This window comes from Heloderma suspectum, chromosome 1 (genome assembly GCF_057233095.1).
Source record: "Heloderma suspectum isolate Gila_16-S chromosome 1, 16-S_ref, whole genome shotgun sequence".
NCBI classification, from domain to species: Eukaryota; Metazoa; Chordata; class Lepidosauria; order Squamata; family Helodermatidae; genus Heloderma; species Heloderma suspectum.
This window is the reverse complement of record NC_139458.1, coordinates 347156781-347170911: the sequence shown is the minus strand read 5'-3', so window position 1 is coordinate 347170911 and position 14131 is coordinate 347156781. Positions and strand designations below refer to the sequence as shown.

General features: G+C 40.5%; 1 protein-coding gene across 2 annotated transcripts in view; it reads right to left on the bottom strand.

Moving 5' to 3' along the window:
- Positions 1-1402: 1402 nt before the first annotated feature.
- TAB2 (TGF-beta activated kinase 1 (MAP3K7) binding protein 2) overlaps positions 1403-14131 on the bottom strand; it is an 85949-nt gene continuing 73220 nt past the window's right edge. The window contains exons 4-7 of one of the 2 annotated variants that reach the window (XM_084827811.1): positions 8685-8845; positions 7986-8079; positions 7192-7272; positions 1403-6717 (exon numbers count right to left, since the gene is read on the bottom strand). In XM_084827811.1, the coding sequence (XP_084683937.1) occupies positions 6572-6717; positions 7192-7272; positions 7986-8079; positions 8685-8845 (482 nt within the window). In that variant the 3' untranslated portion in view covers positions 1403-6571. Of the gene's footprint in view, positions 6721-7191; positions 7273-7985; positions 8080-8684; positions 8846-14131 lie in introns of both variants that reach the window. The other variant, XM_084827810.1, reaches the window with a different exon arrangement.

Genomic DNA, 14131 nt, shown 5'->3' with positions numbered 1-14131 from the left:
CATAATATTCCTTTTTTGCTGCCTTCACCGCCACATGACAGGCTGAAGATACAGCTCTAGCCTGTGCCTGATCATCTTTGGAGCGAGACTTCTGCCACTGGCACTCTAGCCGTCTCACCTCCTGTTTCTGAGCTCGTAACTGAGGATTGAACCATGGTGCAGTCTGAGCCCTGTTCAGGGGGAGAGGGCGTTTCGGAGCCATCCGATCTAATGCCCCAGTGATTGCGGCATTCCAGCCACCCACCAGGGTCTCAACCGAGTGGCTGTTGGCGTGCTCCAGAGAATTCCCAAGCACTTTCAGGAATCCATTCGGACCCATAAGACATCTGGGGTGGACCATTTTAATGGGTCCTCCACCCCTGTGGAGGGGTTCTGGAACTGAGAAGCCTAATGTCACCAGATACTGATCTGGCCATGACAAGGGGGTGGCGGATGTACTCCCGACTTCCAGATCACTCCCCGCTTCTTCAGAAACAAACACAAGGTCTAGCGCATGACCAGCTACATGGGTGGGCCCAGATGGAATAGGGTGCAGCTCCCAGGAAGCCATGGTCTCCATGAAGTCCCAAGGTGCCCCTGTGAAGACGGCCTCTGAATGTACGTTGAAGTCCCCCAACACCAATAAGTTAGGGGACTGCACACGCACATCAGAGGCCACCTCAAGCACCTCGGCCAGGGAGTCAGTTGTGCAGCAGGGTGGACGGTACATGAGCAGAATCCCCAGACTGCCCTTCGGGCTCAACCTCCAGTACATGCACTCAGCAACTTTGGTCTCCCGGAGAGGGGGTCTGGCGAAGACCAAGGACTCCCAGTAGATAACAGCCACTCCCCCTCCTATTCTATGATTCTATGTTATGCTTTGAGTGCAGCTGCAGAGGAACATGTACAGGGCCAATGCCTCTCACTCTGCCCCCTTGAAGGTATTGTGTGTGGCTTCCCTGCCCTGGGACCAGTTGACCCAGTGCCATCTTTCCTCTCTGCCCTTTGTCAGGGCCAGCGTTTATCCCCACAGAGGCCTATTGCCATGGCAACAGAGGGGCCCTGTACGCAGCTGCTTTTCCTCTTCATACCTACACAAACATACCCAGAGCGCATGAGATGTGAGCCCCCACCCAGCTCTGCAGGACTTGCACATTTTCTAGGCAGGCCGAGAAAAAGCTGAAACTGGTCCTGAGACATTTGGCAATAAAGCCAGACTCACTGCCAAGTAATAATAATTAAAAAAACAGCCCTCAGTTGGCATATCTGAGGTACAACTACAAAGCCTGTCTACCCCAACACTTGTGTTTGCTCCACTATACCCAAATAGGAAAGAAACCTATTTGGCTACTAGTTAAGCTGATCTTGGGTAAAACTCCACTTAAACTTTATTGAAATAGATAAATCAATGAGGTGATCTTTTTTTCTTTTTTTTTTTAAGGCACAAAAAGTACAGGCTCTATCAGCTCAAGTTAGTCCTGTCTACTAGTTTCTTTTCCTGTGGAATGGGTAGCCTTCATTCTAACCCATGCCAGCCTTTGAGCTAGGACTGCAGGCTGTAACTTTAATGGGTGGGCAGAGCAGTGTTTCCCCAGGAGCCAAAGTTTTTCTTGGTTCTGTGAACCCAGACATTTTATGTCCCTCTAGTCTGGGATGGGAATGCCTCCTTTCCAAGCCTCTGAAGACTGGGAGTGCAGAGTTTGGTTTTGCACTCTGCAGACAGAAATCACAGCCCTACACTTCAGGAAAAGTGTATTCCTCCCTCTTTTTGCACAAGCATCACGAAGTATGGGAGCCCCAAAATCTTTAAAAATGCATCTTAAATTTTGTATTACAATAAGACAAGCACATTCATTGAAAGTAAAGACAAAGGCTACAATCCTAAACATACGTACATTGACTCAGACTCCACCGAACCCAGTAGAGTCTACCCTTCAGAGTAAATATGCACAGAACTGGGCAAGAAGCCTAAGCTATATTTAATTCTGTTTGCAAATTCTAGCAATTCAGTAAGCTTTGGGTTACATCCAATAATCTAACTTAAGACCCATTCATTTCAATGGGTCTACTCAAAGTAGAACTAAAATTTGATACAAGTCCTGGACAGGAATAGCTTGACCCCTGTGATCCATGCAGTGGTAACGTCAAAACTGGATTACTGCAATCTGCTTTATGTGGAGCTGCCCTTAAGCTTGGTCTGGAAGCTGCAGTTGATTCAGAATGCCACAGCCAGGTTGGTCACAGGAGTGGCTTACAGCCGGCATATCAACCTATGCTAAGGGAACTGCACTGGCTGCCTAAATGCTGCCAGGCCAGGTTTAAAGTTTTGGTACTTATTTACAAAGCCCTAATCAACTCAGGACCAGGATACTCAAGATCGTCTGATTCGCTACTGGCCTGCTTGGTTGCTGTGCTTACCAGGAGATATCCTCCTTGTGGTACCCAAGAATTTGCAGGTTCAGTCCATCATAGCTCAGAATACCGCCTTCAGCATCATGGTGCCCAGTCTCTGGAACTCCCTTCCACTACAAATTAGGCAGGTGCCAGCCCATTTTGGTTTTCAGCATTTACTAAAAATGTACCGTTTCCAACAGGTATTTCCTGGAAGGTATATCTGTATGTCCCCTGTGTATCGTTTACAAATTTAATATAAACAATGCATAAATATTAAGAAATAATTCAATTCTACAAATTAATATTGCATTTCAAAATACCAGTATCAATGGGCAATCTAAACATTTTTTTACATAGAAACATTTCTCTCTCACTCTTTCATATGCACTCAAATATTTAAAAGAAATGCCAAGCAAGGGGCACGTGTACCAATTTCAGTTACAATGATTCAAGCTTACCTTAAAAAGTCAGTTCCATAGCAGAATAAATTGCATAGGGTGGGTGTGGAGACTTGTCTCGCTTTCCAAGATTAAGTTCAGATTGACATCTGCTAGGGATGCTAAAGGCAAGGCTTGCACTATGGTAGGGCATTGGGTTAAACCACTAGTCTTCAACCTTTTTAGATGTAGGACACCCTTTAACCCCAATTTATGAGGCCCACTTTAAATTTTTAACTATGTGTTTTCCCCTATCTTTTCTTTTGCATAATCCCCCTGCCCCTCCAATAGTGGGGCTATTGGTATAACCCACTTTAGGGTAGACTGTAGGCCTGGGGCTAGTTCAGAACCAACACTTTAGATCATCCTTAGAGTCTCTCCCCACTGAGATTCCATTATATAACATCAAAACCAATACTGATTTAGTGCCTTCAATGACAATGGTTTGTACCTGAAGCTTAAGATGCAATAGCAGTACCAATGATTTTTTTTCTTGTATAGATAGTACTTGACATCTGAAATCATGAGGGTATCAAGAGCTGAAGTGGAAGAAAGAGCAACCAGAATTACAGAATGCTTCCCAAAGTGATCTGTAATGTCTTGAATGGAAGTGAAGAATGGACTCTCCTCCCACAGCAACCACTGCATCAGAACAGCAGCTTTAGGACATGCCAGTAAATCCCAAATACAGTTTCTAGATTCTTTCAGAAATCTATCTAATGTAGGAACATTTGGATTGGAAGCATTTTACCAAATAGTGCAGAGGTGGGAAACTTCCAGATGTTTTGGCCTACAACTCCCATGTTCAATCAACTATTGGCTGTGTTGGTTAGGGATCATGGGAGTTGTAGGCCAAAACATCTGGAGGGCCTACATCCACTGTAATGGTGGGAAAGCATCCTCCATTTCATCAATAGTAGGAATATATCAGGTACTATTATTGGTCTCCAAGTTCCTGTGCTCTCATATTCCCCATGAAGGGGCTTCTTGTTCTGTAGTCACATATTTGGACCTTTCTTCACAATTGCCATCATCATCTCAGGCAGTGCTGATTCCTGCGAGGATTTAATAATCAAAGGAAAGTGATTTATTTGTCATTTTCACATCAGTCTCCACTAACAGATAAAAATGAAATGTTTTATTTATCCCTATGGGTTTGCTGGAATGGATCCAGAAGCAAGCACATGTAACCATTACACTATAGTATCAGCAGGTCTTAACACTACCTGTCTTAAAAGCACTTAGGATTAACTGATAATGAAATTAAAACAAATATCCGTTTATCTACTGTGTTCAGGCTTTAATCTAGCTGTTCCTCTAGAACATATGGACCTTTTGATAGTTGAAACAGTAGTAAATCAGCATCACTCCACATTTTAGCTTCAATGGCAATTTTAATTAAGATGATAAATATTTCTGCAATATCTACAGGAACGGTTACTGCTGCTTTAGTGGCTTGCTGTAGAACAGCCTTCTACAACTTGGTGCTCTCCTGATGCTTTGGACTTCAACTCCCATCAGCCCCAGCCAGCATACCAATGGTCAGGAATGCTGGGAGTAGTTGTCCAAAACATTTGGCAGGCACCAGGTTGGGAAAAGCAGCTGTAGAAAAACTGGGTAATATAATTTCTTTGAAGAAAAGAAATAACTCTCAGAATTGTCTGTGCATTCCTCCTCTCAGAAGAAGGTCTAAAGTCTACCTCAAAACTCACTATGTTCACAAAACGTTGGCGCATAGACAAGATCAGTCAGTTTACATTCTTCTATTATAATATGGCTGAATTTATAGTAGCTACAAAGTTAAAAAGACACAAATCCAAGTGTTACAATATATTTTTTTAATTTTTATAAATAACTTATCTGTTACAAAGACAGTTTACCCAGCTAAATCACAAAACCATCAACTCAAGATATCCAAATTAGGTTTTATTAATAAAACAGGTAAAAATTGATTTGTCAATCTTCACATAGAACTGCAGATGAAGCTTAAAAACAATGCTTCTTTTTTATAAACATAATGCATTCAATGCAAGTACTTTGCGTCTACTGTCTAATTACCTGGGTCATTTAAGTCCCACATTTAAAAAAATGCAAAGTCTTTAAAACAAAGGCCTTTGTGTATTCACATAGATCACTTGTAAAAATACCTGTTAGAAATGTCCACTGGCATTTATATTTACAGTGGGTGACAGTCTACTTTGTCTCTTGCTACATTTAGGCTGCAATCTTATTCCCAGCTTCCTAGAAGTAAGCCCCATTGAAGTCAATAGAACTTACTTCTGAGTAGAGATGTATAGGATTGCACTGTTACTCACTGCCTCTTGCTTCATCCTAAGAGATGCTACATTATTTTGTAGTATGCAAGAGAACATATAAAAAAATAAAACTATATTATTGTTTTCAGTTATGAGTGTTCCTGACCAACTGAATGCTTTTCTTTAAAACAAGGAGGCCTATGAAAATAAAGAGATGCTTGGTATTGCTTCAGTGATCAAGTCTGCTTGGTTACTCTCTTCCTGCCTGTATTTCAGTTTGTTCTATTCTCCACCAAATCAGGTTTAAAAATAGGCTGCCAAGTTATTGATAGCACAGATATTTTATGCCACTGCTACTGTTTTGTGTACTGTATGTACTTCCCCAGTAATTACCTCTTGAAGGGTTTGCAAGATATGCAGCAAATGAAGCAAGCATATTCAGATGCTGAGATGCTGGTGGGTTGAATGTATTTTAACTTTGGTTTTCTTGTGTCAGACAAAATATTATCTTGTGTCACCCACCGTAAAAATCAGTGAACAGAGTGAACTATATGTATAAACTCAAACTTTTCCTGCATTTTACAATGCTGCATCTCCAGGTCTTCACAGATTATCAGCATTTACAAGAGCAACCTACAGAATAGGCAGTGGAGAGGTTTTTGGGCATTGTTTATTATTAATGCTCTTATTTTAAGGCACTGCTTCTCTCAGATCAAAGCTTTAAAAAAGGGGTCATGATCGTGCGTAATCACTTAAAAGGAAAAAAGAAAGTTAACAAAGACTATTACACTATACATTAAGAAGTACAAGAAATAATAAAAGGTGAAGAAAAGTAAGTCACTTAAAGCAGGCTCTAGAGCTATGTACAGTAGGAAAAGCTTTGGGGGTATTTCACTGTGAGTATTGTACAGACAAAGCATGCAGTTTTCTTTTTCATCTTCAGACGATTGTACTGATTTGTGTCTTCGCAGAGCAGAGCTGTTTTCCAGGAAGACAAGGTGAAGAGTACCACTAATTTGAGAATTTTTTCTACAATCCACGGGCCCTACTTGGCAGCAAACAGTTTAACACACTTTCAATTTGTTCCTTTCCATTTCCTCGGTGAATGTAGTGTTTCACTGAAAGCTTTACAAACAAAAAAAGCTATCAATCTAATTCCTTCCCCTGTCAAAATTCAGTAGTGACATTTGTGGAGAAAGGCAGTTGGGGAACACCCAAGCATTGAACATGGTGAGAGTTATTCTTACTGGGGTTCTGGTAATACTGTACATGATTCAGGCAGCTGGCAACCAAGTCTTTCAGGAGATTACCTTCCAGCTGATGAATTTCAGCTGCCTGCAGCACAACACTGAGGTATTATCTCTGTAGAATGACATTTAACATTAGTAATAAAACTTGTCACACATTCAGTTTTACAAAATCCTATGCATAAATGATTATTTATCCCAAGGAAATGACACAATAGTCAAAGGTTGGATTTACAGAAGATAAGAGAGCCTCCCTGGCTCAGAAATGCCTGGGCATTTCACACTGTTCACAACGGTTTAAGGCTGGGTGATTTAAAAAAGTACAAGCAGTACAACTCCACTGAGCTCCCTCATCTTCTTCTGTATCCGGTACAGTTTTTGGTGGTTTGACAATGGACCTTTGATCTGCTGGGGTAGAAAGAACAATGATTAAATACGAACAGCAGAAGAGACTGAATTCTGTGCACTCTTTCCCCCACTTTGTATGTAGCAAAATTGAGTATTAAATGCTGGAACTGTGTGGTATGTTGATTTTTTCCCACTGTTTTGTTTTTAAAATTTCAGCCCACCATTCAATAGTGAAAAATGACCCTCTTCTCTACACTTTAGTCTAGATAATCCCTCAGTCTCTATGTTTCAAAAATGAGCAGAAATTAAGTGATCCAGAAAGTATAAAGGACACAACTCCCTCGTGTGTGCATGTATAAGTGACAAAGAAGAGAGAGAACCAATGAACACAATAAACGAATACAGTGACCTCATTACTCGCATGCCTCAGTCCTCCGATAACTTTATGAAGGACTGACAGTAAATGGCTTCAATGATGTGTTTTGATTCCAGAGATAAGTTAACTTGGAGAGAAAAAATTTCCAGTAGTACCTTTGGGCTTTGGTGGCACAGGACCTAGAAATCCAATATTGTCATAAAAATTATGAATGGCACTGGGATTAAAATGTGGTCCTGGAAAAAAGGAAACACACAGCACAATGAAAGAAAAAGTTAGCACAAAAGCTGTATTTGGTGTGGGGAAACAAGCCAATTTTGCATTACCACCTTGCCACCTCCTCCTCTATTCTGAACTTATCTTGTGGTTTTTGGGGTAGTGGAGGAAGAATAATATTAAAATGTATTTTCCCCTCCCCAATTCTGAAGATGCTTCAGGAGAAAGGGCATTTCTCTTCACACAGGGTCCCTTTTAATGGTGGCTAGCCCACCTAGTGTCGGGTAATGGGCAGCCACAACATTGCCTCCAAGTACAGGCATGATAGCAAGACATCCTCAAGTGCATAACCCTGCCCTAAGCGCTGTTTTGTTAGTCACATTAGAGCGTGACAGCATGTTAGGAACTATCATTTTTTATTTAAGTTTCCCTTAGTCCTCAGTTTATTTTCTTCCTTACCTACATATATGTAGATTTGATCTTTTACAAACATAGCATCTCAAATCAACAGGGACAAAGGAATTGTGCGTCCCCACAACAGCTTAGGGAATGACTTGAGGATTTTCATAACAAAAATGCCCAATAAAATATTATTATTGACTATCACACTCTAATTAGCAAATAAGATAGCAAATTAACTATCACACTCTATATTCATACTCTATAATCTTCAAACCCTCAAAGTGATTTAGCTGAATAGGCAAAAAGATTATTCATACTGATAGTAAAGTACCTCTTGCTTGAAATAGATCAATCTCTTTGGTTAGGCAATCTATGTCTATCTGAAGCTGTCTGTTACAACTTCTTAACTGCTGCATTTCGTCAAGCTGAAAAACACAGAACAATGCTGTCTATTAGATTACTAATTTAATGTGTACGATGACAAAGCTTAGTTATAGGTTGATGATGGCAAACACTTATGTCATAATAACGATAATTATGAATCCCTTCAGGCATGAGAGCAGGCTATTTATTCACATAAGGTGGCTCCTGCAGATTTATAAAACCATTTGGGATTTAGACTAATTACTACACTGTCCACAAAACTACCACCTGATATGTGGAAATCAGCGTTAACTTTTCCTAGTTGGAAAGCCTAGAAAAACATCGATGTTTGGAAATAAAGTGTTACTTTTCTTTTATATAATAAAGAAATCCTAGGTGTATTACCTAGGAACAATCACATGAAGAACTGGCTTGACAATGCCAGAGATGGCACTTTTCTATGATACCTTTCAGAACAAATAACTAAAAATGCACGGTATGATTTGATTTTCTAATTATTCTCAACTGTTTTAAGAATCCCCTTCCCCATATGTACAAGGTACTTGGTAAGCAAAGCATATTCTATTTTTCATCAACATATTTCTGAACTGAAGAACTATGTTAAGTTTATGATATACTTTTAAAGCCTCCAGAAATTATGACTTACTGAAGGAATTTGAGAAGCAGAATTTGATCTTTTCAGCCGCCTTCGTGTTAGATTATTCTCCATTTCATTGACTTCTGTTTTTAGTTTATCCAGCTTTTTCTTCTGAATCTCAAGTTCTCGTTGAAGTCGTTCCATCCTAGCCTTTTGGTGTACTAGTAAGGCTGAAGAACATTAAAATACCACTTTAACCAATGTTCTCTTTAGTGTTCTCTTCACAGCATCACTTGATTTAACATACCGCAGTTCTAAGATAAATAATTCCATGAGAATTTCCCACTTTACCCAGTGTGAAACTTTGAATGATATAAAGATTTGTGTGTCCCACATGGCTGCTTTGGAACACCTGAATAATAACTGATATGACAGCCTATAACAGCCAAGCCCATATAAAAATGTAAAATGTGGAACCAAAGATTTGGTTGGTTGTTTAAAATCAACAGGTGAAATTTAAACACTTCTCACTTTTGCCTCCTTAATCAACTTCCTGGTTTACAGTTATTATACCTTCCAAATTCCGTAGCCTACCTTCCAATGAACAGTCCATCTAATCCCTACCCCCTCTGATTGAGGCTCAATCACTCCTGTTTCCTTCATCTCCTGTCCCTTCCTTCCTCTGAACCTTCTACATTTTCCACCCATCGTTTCCCAATGCATAATGCATTGTTTCTCAGTTCATGGCCGATTTCGTCTTCCTTGGCTCAGTGTCCCTTAACTATCCCACCTTGCGCATCTTGCCACTAACCTTCTCATCCCACCACTTCCCTCCTTCTCCACCCACCTTATCCCAGTCCCTACCAACAATGCACAGCTAATCTTGCCCCAAGAGCTGTACAAAGTTCTCTCAGGCAAAATGGATCACAAAATACTTATTTTCAGCACTGTTTCTCAGACACTTTCCCATCAGCAGTGAGAACATTGGTCACAGCCACAGGTGGTGTAGGTGGGGGGTTGCAGGTGAGAGTGCTTTTCGCTTACTTTATACAGAAAAAAAATTCTTATGTCGTTCTTAGCTTATTTACGGTAAAAAAATTACCAAGTTCCTTCATTTGGTATAACAGATGTAGAACCAAAACAATTTTTGAAACCATGTTAAAAATATTATCAAAGAAATACTGCTGTTTAAATTTAAACTGACTCTGCTTTAAACCAACAGTACAAGCCTAGGGTGAACTAGGTATTGTTTTGAGAACCATATCCTGTTTAAGGGCAATATTCATTCTGTGTTAACTTCTTGAAGCTCAATAGAAAACTGGAATTCTGAAGCCCATCAGTACAAACTTTCAACCCATCATTGATCTAGAGAACTGAAGATGCAATTTTATGAAATACAAAAGGATAAGAGAAGACCAATTTTAAGCCATGCAAAATTAATTGGATTTTCAATTAAGAGTGTGTGTGTGTGTGTGTGTGTGTGCGTGCGCGCGCGCATTACTGTATTGCTTTGTTTAAGTTAAACCAAATTGAGATTTTCTTTTTTGAAAAAAAATTCTGGCTTATGCTCACATGTTAATTATTTCAGTATACATATACCATAAAAAGAGCTGCACACAACAATTTTATTTTGGATATAGAATCACGCTGAATAGTAAATTAGAGATATGTAGCTTGGCTATTGTGAGCAAGTAAAATGCAAATTCAATTATGGCTTATTGCTGAACAAGTTGTCACCTAGATATTAATTGTAGCTGCATAGAATCTAGCCAGACTCTTCTAAGGTTACATACAGGTGATATAGAGATTAATGGTATATGCAGCACATTCTGACTGCTTCCTGTGCCACAGTTCTGAATCATTAGTATACAACCCCTGATGCAGTGTGGTATATAGGAAACAAAATAATGAAACCCAAACCTATACTAAAGACAAGTACCTGATCAAAACATAATTAGTAGTGTTGAAATAACTGACACAAAATGTTATATGAAACAAGACAGCATTAGGAGTCACTTCTCTTTGATCCATACATCCTCTTTAAGTGGTGCAAGTAATACAAACATCCCTTTTAAGGAAGACAATTTATTGCTTTTAATTCCACTATTATTTAAAAAATACTAAAAGTGATCTAACTATCTTAGTTAAACTGGAAGCACACTGCTAAAGTCTTTGTGTAATATAAACACTGACATAAGCACTTCAGTGCCACTAATAAGCCTTGCTGAATTTCTGTCCCCCTCAACCTTTAACTAAACAAAGGTTCTTGCTCTTACGGATGCATGAAAGCATAGAGCTTGAAAATGAAATGGGAGTGTTCTTAAGACTTCAGAATGTCCAACTGAAATATGATTTCAAAGCCCATCTCAAGATTTTTGACAGGATGGTATACCTACAATTTCAGAATTTAGATCCTCAGTAATCCCAGATTCAGCATCTGGAATTAACAGGAGGGGGAAATAAGCTTCTGAAATGGCAGGGTGTGTGTGTGTGTGTGTGTGTGTGTGTGTGAGAGAGAGAGAGAGAGAGATTGATTTTTCAGGAAGGACACCATTTTTTTCAGGGATTTGTGGGAACTTTACCATTGGCAGCATTGCTGCAGCAGGTACTGTCTTTCTTTTTAAACTTAGATGACGGAACTCCTTTCAGGAGTTGCCATTCTGCTCCCACTCCCCCCACCCCACCCCCAGCAGAACATCCAGGATGCAGTGCCATTATGGAATACCCTGCGGGACGAAATGGTAGCTGCCATTGGAAGTTGCCATTTTCCTACCAAACCCCCCAGAACAAATCTGTGCCTGGGGCATTCTGAGGAATAAATGGTGGCCACAGAGAAGAGCTCCAAAATTAATGTATTAAAAACAAGGGAAGCCACCACTGCCAATGGATAAGCATCCTACAATGAATCCTTGCAAAAACTGCACCCAGAAAATCACCACAATGGTCTATTTGCTTAAGGGGCAGCGATTTCAGAGAAGTGTTTTTGTGTAGCATTATCTAGAATAAGCTGACCAGCCCACTGCTGGAACTTCAGATATTTTAACATTGTGAACATTAGTCAGTGAGTGCATTTTCATAGCTGATCCATAGTAACACAATCTGAAATCTCATTTACCATGTGACCACTCCAGAAATACCCTATCCATTTCTCGCCTCCCACAGAAAGTTGCAGAAAGTTACATTGAAGAAGTGCATCACATCCTTTAGAACAGTGGTTTTCAAATGTGTTCCAGGAAAGCCTGGAATTCCTTGGAAATAGCAAGGGTTCCTTAATGGATAAAATTCAGTGATGGCAGACAAGCTTCCTTGAAAGACAGCATGCTCATCACTACTGTGCACCTGCAAGGCGGTGTTCTGTGTGTCTAATGGCACACTCTCAGTTCATGTGAGGCAACAATAAGCTCCAACCTCATGCCTCAGAGCCTACACAATACTGGGCTTCAGTAGTAGTCAAGTCTATGTGGAAACTGCTTCTTCAAAATAAAATCTGAAAGTGACTGTTCAGAATTATCCACTGTATCCAAGTAAAAAATATGCAGTTAGGTTAATTCTATTAATGATGTTTAGATACACAATTTCATTTATTTATGCATCACCCTTTAGTTTTAAAAAAACCCTTCCAAGGGTGGCTCACATATTCAGAGAAGAAAATTCAAAAAATGTCAATGATGACTTACTCCCACCTGCCCCATCACAATTATAGGAAAGACCTCTGCACTAAGTAAACTATCTACCCTGGTTGACGGAGTAACAGTCCAGATTATGAAGAGGCAGAGGCAGATTATGAAACATAGTACTCTAGAATTTAGATGTAAAGCAAGTAAAAAAATAAGGTTTAAGGTTGCCTGATGCTGATTAAAACTTTATTCCTTATACGTTACATATAAAATGCTGGCTATAGTTGGCTCTGGTTATAGTTGGCCCTGTTGTCTGTGCCACAGCCTAAAGGTTTTTGTTTGTTGGAAACACGTCTTCTTGATCATCCTGTGAAATGATCTCCCCTTCGAAGTACGGCAGGCTGGCATCTTTTAGGCGTTTATTGAAAACATATCTGTTTACTATGGATTTTCCCCAGCCATGAGCTACCTTTGTACCAACCTCATGATACACATGCATGTGTGGGTCTTGTCTGTTTTTTGCTTTTATTTTTTTGTAAATCAAATGCAAAGCGGTATATAAATACTGCTAATAAATACATTAAAAAAATTATAATTCCTTACAAAGTAGAATCGGTTTGCACTGAACATACAAAACAACTGAAGGCTATTTGAATGAGTCACACTGAAAGGCATTAATTGTGGCTGTTATTTCTTCAACCAAGTTCAGGATTTTCAGATAATTTTCATACATATTATGGGTAATGAGTTGCACTAGATGACAAAGCTGGGCAATGAGAGGTACCCTGGGGTTCCTCCTGCAATAAGAATGCCAACTTATTGAGGTCCCTTCCTCCTTAGACTCTCAACAGCCTTTCCTCTCTGCAAGGGTGAGGAACCCATTAAAAAGGGCTGCCTTTTGAGACTAATGGCTTCTGATGGATTCCAGAGGGCTATAGGGGATTTTCCTGCTGGTATGGCTGGTGGTCCTGTTGAAGACCTGGTTACTCCATGGAATGCAGAGGCGACTAGGGCAGTTGCAACGATTGCTCCCAAGCGCCCTCTCCCACCGAGCAGAGCCCAGGTAGCTCCTTGGTATACACCTGAGCTGAGGGCAATGAAGCAAGATGGAAGATGGTTAAAATGCAGGTGAAGGAAGACTCGTGCCAAGTCTGATTGAACACAGGTTAGAGCTCATTATCAAACCTACTCTGTGGCAGTGAGGGTGGCAAAGAGGAAGTTCTTTTCCACCAGAATTGCATCTTTTCAGTGTCATTCAGCAGAGCTTTTGGTTCATGGCCTTTTGCAATCTGGGCCAGGGAGAGAGATGGTGGAAACTTTGGTAGCACGCTGTGACAAGTTTGCATGACACTTTGAAGATAAAGATGCTCGTGTTCAACACGACTTGGGACACCAGTTAATGCAGTTCCATTAGTAGAGGTATCCAGAGCACCATCTGGTTCAGTTTCATTGGCTGAGTTTCAGTAGTTGAGACCTGAGGATGTGGGCAAGGTGTTTGGCCAAGTCCAGTCAACCACCTGTATGGTTGACCCTTGCCCATCATGGCTTATTATTATATCTAACAGAGAGGGGATGTCTGGCTGGGTCCAGGAGGTTATCAACTCCTTGAGAGGAGTGGTGCCAGCCACTATAAAGGAGGCAGTTATTAGGCTACTCCTGAAAAAGCCTAACATGGACTCAGAAGATGTTAACAACTATAGGCTGGTTGCTAATACCCCCTTCCTGGGCAAGGTGCTTGAGTGGGTGGTTGCCAGTCAACTCCAGGCACTCTTGAATGGAATAGATTATCTAGATCCATTTCAATCAGGCTTCAGGTCTGGTTTTGGAACAGAAATTGAACTGCCTTGGTCGCCCTGTGGGATGACCTTTTCCAGGAGAGGGACAGAGGAAGGGTGACCC